At 34.6% G+C, this 7728-nt stretch overlaps 1 protein-coding gene across 2 annotated transcripts; it reads left to right on the forward strand.

Moving 5' to 3' along the window:
* The first annotated feature begins 613 nt into the window (after window positions 1-613).
* csf3a (colony stimulating factor 3 (granulocyte) a) lies at window positions 614-5283 on the forward strand. 2 transcript variants are annotated; one of them, XM_048171094.1, is made up of 5 exons: window positions 614-732; window positions 1020-1177; window positions 1708-1809; window positions 2612-2758; window positions 3208-5283. In XM_048171094.1, the coding sequence occupies exons 1-5, from the start codon at window positions 651-653 to the stop codon at window positions 3448-3450; spliced, it is 732 nt and encodes a 243-aa protein (XP_048027051.1). In that variant the 5' UTR covers window positions 614-650; the 3' UTR covers window positions 3451-5283. The 2 variants fall into 2 exon arrangements, with proteins under 2 accessions (XP_048027051.1, XP_048027052.1); XM_048171095.1 differs by having other exon boundaries at window positions 627-732; window positions 1023-1177.
* Window positions 5284-7728: the final 2445 nt, after the last annotated feature.

A 7728-nucleotide genomic window follows, 5' to 3' on the forward strand; every position in this document is an offset into this window, starting at 1 on the left:
TGTTTTGTTTTTTAACAGCATTCCAGTGAATTTGAAAAGTGTCTGTAAAATAAAACAAATTCATCAGCATTTAGCTACATACATTGTAAAGAACTATCAGTAATAACATGCCAGTTTAATGTTCATTTATTTAGTAAGAAATGTCTTGGAACTTTTTTATAAGGTTTTGGTAACACTTTATAATAAGGTCCATTACTTAAACATTAGTTAATGTATTAACTAACATGAACTAATCATGAGCAACACATTTGTTACTGTATTTACTAATCTTTGTTAATATTAGTTAAGTTGCTCATTGTTTATTCATGTTAATTCACAGTGCATTAACTAATGTTAACAAAATTGTAATAATGTATTAGTAAATGTTGAAATTCACATTAACAAAGATGAATAAATGCTGTTTAAGTTCATTATTAGTTCATATTAACTAATGTTGTTAACTAATGAACCTTATTGTAAAGTGTTACCAATATTTTTATACCCATATATGAATACACATGAACTACTGAAGGTCTGAAGTCTCTCAAATATTACATAAGTGATGTACAAATGCATAATCATCAATAACCTTAAACAGAGTTGGTTTTGTCAGTTTACGTCAGTCTTAAAAAAAAGAGGAATTTCCCCTACAGGATATATAAATTCTGAACATGATGGGGCTTTGTTACTGTTGGAGTCTGGTGACTTTGCACATTTTCTTTTTCATTGCTGTTCTTATAATGAACTTCCAAGGTAAGCTTTTTTTATTTTTTAAATATATGAAATAATGATTCTGTTTAATATACTATATTCATTAATGTTTGCATATGCTATACTATTTATACCACTTTAATATAGGTTTATAAACATAAATGACAAAGTGTTGGGAAATAAGTATAAGTTAGTCAACCACAGTACCAGTCAGTTAGAATCAGGTGCATTTATGTGAAATCATGATGTCCATGTGAGTGCTTGAGCCATGTGAGATCTACGTCACACAGTTTTGCTCTTCTAATTGTGTCTCTTGCTCTCTCCTGCAGTAGCTCTGCTAGTCACCTTAGTGGGAATCGTGGGATCTGCCCCTGTCTCTCACAAACTGGACATTATGGACAAGGATACTATTGCACAGGCTCACAGCTTAATCAGCAAAATTCTTAAAGATATTCCTACAGTGCACACAGCCTGGATAAAAAGCCCGGTAAGCATTTATGTTTCACGGCTGTAACCTGACACTGAGGGGCAATGTCTCCAAAAGTACGAAGAGTAGTCAATCAATATGGGGTTTTCACTGATTGATTCTATAACTCAAAATATTTTTGGAGGCGTTTGGACACTTGGGTCACATTTAGGAATGTTATTCGCATTAGATCCAAGTATGGAATCTCACCAAACAAATGATTCTAAAAACCTTTCTCAGAATAACTTTACTTTGAAATGATTTTTAACTTGTGTAAAGTTTTTTTTTTTTTTTAAACTGAAATTATTTTCCCAGCAGAGTATTCTAGTAGTGTAACCATCAGTGTAGTTCACATTAACTGTGGACTGTGTTCCACATTGTCTGACAACCATAGTGTGTCCAAATACGTTTTGGGGCCACTGTATGCAAATTTACTTTGCTCTGACATGTCAGTGAGGAATTAGAGTAATGAATCGTTGTGTATTGACGCAAGAACAAGAAATTTTGACCTGTCCTGTTTTAACACGTCAACTGCTTGTCTTTTCTCTCAGAGTTTCACTTTGGGCGACAGCAGGGAGCTGCTGCTGAACTTAAAGGAAAAAATGATACCCTCTGCCCCAGTTCTCCAGAACATCTCAAGTAGCTTCAGTCTGGTGAGTTTCATTCAGTTTTTTAGATTAACTGCAAGTCAAGCATGTCTGTTGCTCTTCATCATCGTGTACTGTACTGTAAAAACACATTTGAGGCACCATTTGAAATGTAATTCTGTTCCCTTTATACTTTTCATTTAACAAATATGCCTTCTATATAACTAAAATAATCTAAAATTTTCCTTCATAAAGTATTTAAAACATTTAAATAGACATATGAAATAGTAGAAAATGTGTATGATGTAGTATAGTTGATATTACTAATAAAAAGCTCTGATTTATGAGAGACGGCAGCGTGACTATTTGATTTGACTGTTTGGTTTGCGATAGTTTACACTCATTCACATACTCATTAATGCATAGTGATTTTCTATGTGTAATATCGCGCTATTCCCTCACTCAGCTGTTATACAGCAAACATGAAGAGTGGCTGTGCCTGTTGAATATTTTCCCAATAATTCAGTAGAATTCATTATTTTGTTTTGAAGCCATTATCTGTGCTTTTCTAAATAAGGTATTCAGCTTCTAGAACATCTCTATACAGGAATATGCTATTTCTTTTCTAAGCAATCAGACTAATGAAAAATCTACACAGTAAAATTGTAAAGGTTATTGAAGTACACTTTACAAGAAAATATTATTTCATACTTTCAAAAAAAAAAATTGTAGTTGTATTATAATAGTTGGAGAAGAATTATTAGTCTACTTTGTCGACTTTATGATGGCAGATTTACAGAGGAACACAATTTAAAGATATAACAGGAAGTTCAGCAAATAAATTGTGAGATCTCTGTTATTGTCACAGGAAACCTGCCTTGCTCACATAGTGAAGGGACTGCAACTACATCTGAATCTCTTGGAAGAGATCAGCAATTCATCCATGCTGGACCAGACTGACCAGGTGATAAATCTTAAAGCTGAAATCGAAGACCTTCTGTTTCAAATCAAAGAGGTATGGAATTTGACTTGGTGAATGTTCTTCTGTTAACATGTACATTTACGTGATTGCTTTGAACTACAGTCTTGTAGTCTCAGTTCTTGAATTGCATGAGTGTTAGTCATGGCTTGATTTAGAAACTCACTTTCTGGCACTGCTAAATTTAAGTCATGTCTGGAATCATATTGCAGTGCCTCTCTTAGGATAGTAATCAAAAAGTGTGTTTAATCTAAAGCAATTTAAATAGGGAAAGTCAACCTGATTTAATGAAAAGTTGTAATAATTCGTACAAGATGGCAGAAAATGTTCTAGAAATGAAGAAATGAAGCCCATTGTAATAAGAAAAAACCTATAAAGGTCTTACTCGTGATCAAGTGTGTTGGGAAGGTGCGACTTTTGGTATTCTTTCCAAATGCAGTTTAACTAAACTGTCTAATAATATACTGCATGTTTTATTTTCACAGTTGCAGAATCAAGCGGAATTTGACCACTCACAGCAGGAATCAGGCAAGCAGTCACAGACTGGTGTGGCTAAACATCTGACAAATGAATACGTAACTAGTGTGGCAGCCCACCTCACACTGCAACAGCTACAGGACTTCAGTTATGATGTCCTACGCAGTATCCTCAGTATGCGTAGTATGGCCTCCATTTCAGAGAACACTACTACCACTATGCAGCTCTGGGTAAATGCAGCAGGCGTATGAGTGATCTAGACTATTAAGCCCAAAGTGAACTTCAGTTTTAACATGGATGCTTAGTGACGTTAAGGGCATTTCATCTCTGGAAAGTTTCGTCTTTGTCCTGTGTCAGTGCTCTTTTCATCCAGAAGTTAAAACTGATCAAAACTGCAGCCTTGTAGTCCGTTGGATTCTTTTTTTTTTTTTTTTTCCCATTTTTCCCAAAGGGATTTTTTTTATTCAAGTATTTTGACAGTATAGCGAAACTTGATTTTGTCATTTCTTGGGAGTAGGCATTTTGCTCACAGCAATTGGTGAAATTTTCTGTACAGTATAATGGGTAATGTAGTTTTTCACCACAAACTCAGCTGTCAAACAAGATTATTTTAAAAATAAGATGGCATAATGTGAACAGAGGCTTCAACAAAAGCATATACTCACAGTATGTCTGTTTTTAAAGTTTTATAGGTTAAAAATCAATTTCTCTTTGGAGAAAATGAATCTGACTGTTGCATTCTATAGAGTAGAATATGCATAGTTATGAAAGTTGGGCTGCGTATGTACATCACCGTAAAGTAGTGTATTTGTAAAAACTGAAGTTTACTTTTGGGCTTTACACTGAACAGATGAAACTTGGTAAAGTGACGAGCAAAAACAAAACAAAAAATGTTTGACATGTTATAAGGGTACGTTTCACGACAACAATGACTACTAAAAACAGAAAAGTTTTTCCTTCAGTAAAAAGATTTGCATACAGACGACAACGTCGTCAAAGGGATCCCTGTTCACACGGATCTGCATAAATGACTAAAAACACAATGTTATGTATGCCAGGCCAGTAGCTGGCGATGTCACTTTGTAAAAAAAAAAAAAACACATGTCCCTATAGACTGAACATGTAAAACACCGTTTTACACAAAGACAATAACAGTATTGTTTTCAAAAACTGTTGTTTTCAAAAACTAACAGTATTGTGCTCTCTAAAGTTTTCATTTTTTTAAGTCCCTGTTGTCGTGTAAATGAACGGCCAAAACATATACGAGTTTTTCAGTTTTTAGTTGAAAATGTTGTCGTGTAAACGTCCCCTAATTGGCTGTGTTTTTACAGCATCTTTGCTTTAGACAAAGAGACATAGTGACCATTTAGCCATGGTGGCACTGAAGGGTATCAGTTTTCTGACAGTTTCTGACAGTTAGTATTTAATGTATTTATTAGTTGCATTATTTATTTTGTATTTCACTTCACTTCACATCTTATTTATTATTTATTAATTTAACAATTTAGGAGCTCATTTAAACTGCTGTATTGTTCACAGTCTGCCTCAGAATACAATAATTTAACTGAATTTGAAAAACTTGTTATACTATTTAAAAGTTATTTATTGTGCACATGACCATGTCTCATCCGTTGCTAAATGAGATCATGGTCATTGGACTGATCTCCTGATCTCTGTGAGAACTACCTACTGCTTTTATTACTCATTGCATGTGATATTATGATGTTTTTGTTTTTCTTACCCAAAAAAGCAACTGGAATTTCACATTATGTAATGTATGATTAAATTATATTACATTTGGCAGATGCTTTTATCCAAAGCGACTTACATTGCATTATACTATACATTTGTATCAGAGTATGTGCAATCCCTGGGATCAAACCCATGACCTTGGCATTGCTAGTGCCACGCTCTAACCACTGAGCTACAGGAAAGCTTTTTATAATATTATAATATATATTCTATAATATTATTTATTTATTTAAGTAAAGCACAGACATATTTATTTGTAATTGATATGTTTGGACTATTTGAAGATGTCTCACATTTTATCAAAATAAAGCAAATTTATATATTGAAAAGTTTGTTATTTGTCATTTGCTCATTTTTTCTCCCTGTATTTTTCTGTAATTGAGATTTAATTGTGTCATCTTTAGCCAGAAGACAACTAATTAATACATAACGACAACAACCCTTTCAGTTATAGACAAATAATGCACACCAAGGTGGTAATGTGGCCACGATGCAACACGTCAGGTGTGCATTATTTTTCAATAATTAAACAGTCCAGAGTTTTTTGCTTATATGGTAACCATATTATATTTTTTATAAAATATTTTTAAATGTTTGTCCTTAAAATGCTCTTGTGTATAGAACTACAAATGTCATGATGCTTTTCAGTAGTTTTCCAGTAGGTTTTTTTTTTTTTTTTTTTTTTACAGTTACGGGGCAGCACTGACAAAAAGTTCCTGTGTGCGAATGCATTTGTGTGTGTGTGTGTGTGTGTGTGAAAAAAAAACCCTTAAAAATAATTCAAACTGATGGCTTCAGCAAAAGAATACCTCTACAGTTAACAGTTTCCTTCTGTTACCAAAAGTGAGGTGACTTTTCATGAATGGATCAAAACATTTACAACTAGCGGAAATTCTTCTATAAATTCACAAAATCAGACATATTTCCACTTTCATTCAATAGATCCATGAAAAAGGGTGTATCTTATTCAAACCTTTTGTGTAAAAAAATATTTTAATCATGAAGGTGATATGGCAATTGTTCCACCCTTGTGAAAAATACTTTAACATACAAACCCGATTCCAAAAAAGTTGGGACACTGTACAAATTGTGAATAAAAACAGACTGCAATGATGTGGAAGTTTCAAATTTCAATATTTTATTCAGAATACAACATAGATGACATATCAAATGTTTAAACTGAGAAAATGTATAATTTTAAGGGAAAAAATAAGTTGATTTTAAATTTCATGGCATCAACACATCTCAAAAAAGTTGGGACAAGGCCATGTTTACCACTGTGTGGCATCCCCTCTTCTTTTTATAACAGTCTGCAAATGTCTGGTGACTGAGGAGACAAGTTGCTCAAGTTTAGGAATAGGAATGTTGTCCCATTCTTGTCTAATACAGGCTTCTAGTTGCTCAACTGTCTTAGGTCTTCTTTGTCGCATCTTCCTCTTTATGATGCGGCAAATGTTTTCTATGGGTGAAAGATCTGGACTGCAGGCTGGCCATTTCAGTACTTCTTCTACGCAGCCATGATGTTGTAATTGATGCAGTATGTGGTCTGGCATTGTCATGTTGGAAAATGCAAGGTCTTCCCTGAAAGAGACGGCGTCTGGATGGGAGCATATGTTGTTCTAGAACTTGGATATACCTTTCAGCATTGATGGTGCCTTTCCAGATGTGTAAGCTGCCCATGCCACATGCACTCATGCAACCCCATACCATCAGAGATGCAGGCTTCTGAACTAAGCGCTGATAACAACTTGGGTTGTCCTTGTCCTCTTTAGTCCGGATGATATGGCGTCCCAGTTTTCCAAAAAGAACTTCAAATTTTGATTCGTCTGACCACAGAACAGTTTTCCACTTTGCCACAGTTCATTTTAAATAAGCCTTGGCCCAGAGAAAACGCCTGCGCTTCTGGATCATGTTTAGATATGGCTTCTTTTTTGAGTTTTAGAGTTTTAGCCGGCAACAGCGAATGGCACGGTGGATTGTGTTCACCGACAATGTTTTCTGGAAGTATTCCTGAGCCCATGCTGTGATTTCCATTACAGTAGCATTCCTGTATGTGATGCAGTGCCGTCTAAGGGCCCGAAGATCATGGGCATCCAGTATGGTTTTCCGGCCTTGACCCTTACGCACAGAGACTGTTCCAAATTCTCTGAAGCTTTGGATGATATTATGCACTGTAGATGATGATAACTTCAAACTCCTTGCAATTTTTCTCTGAGAAACTACTTTCTGATATTGCTCCACTATTTTTCGCCGCAGCATTGGGGGAATTGGTGATCCTCTGCCCATCTTGACTTCTGAGAGACACTGCCACTCTGAGAGGCTCTTTTTATACCCAATCATGTTGCCAATTGACCTAATAAGTTGCAAATTGGTCCTCCAGCTGTTCCTTATATGTACATTTAACTTTTCCGGCTTCTTATTGCTACCTGTCCCAACTTTTTTGGAATGTGTAGCTCTCATGAAATCCAAAATGAGCCAATATTTGGCATGACATTTCAAAATGTCTCACTTTCAACATTTGATATGTTATCTATATTCTATTGTGAATAAAATATAAGTTTATGAGATTTGTAAATTATTGCATTCCTTTTTTATTCACAATTTGTACAGTGTCCCAACTTTTTTGGAATTGGGTTTGTACTTTTAAGAGTGCTTATTTCAGACAGAGCTGGGGGTAATGCATTATAAATAATGCAAGTTATGTAATCAGATTAATTTTGCCAAGTAACAAGTAATGCATTACTTTTACATTTAGAACAAAATGTTACTTTTTCAAA

The sequence above is a fragment of the Megalobrama amblycephala genome, linkage group LG20 (genome assembly GCF_018812025.1).
Source record: "Megalobrama amblycephala isolate DHTTF-2021 linkage group LG20, ASM1881202v1, whole genome shotgun sequence".
Lineage (NCBI taxonomy): Eukaryota > Metazoa > Chordata > Actinopteri > Cypriniformes > Xenocyprididae > Megalobrama > Megalobrama amblycephala.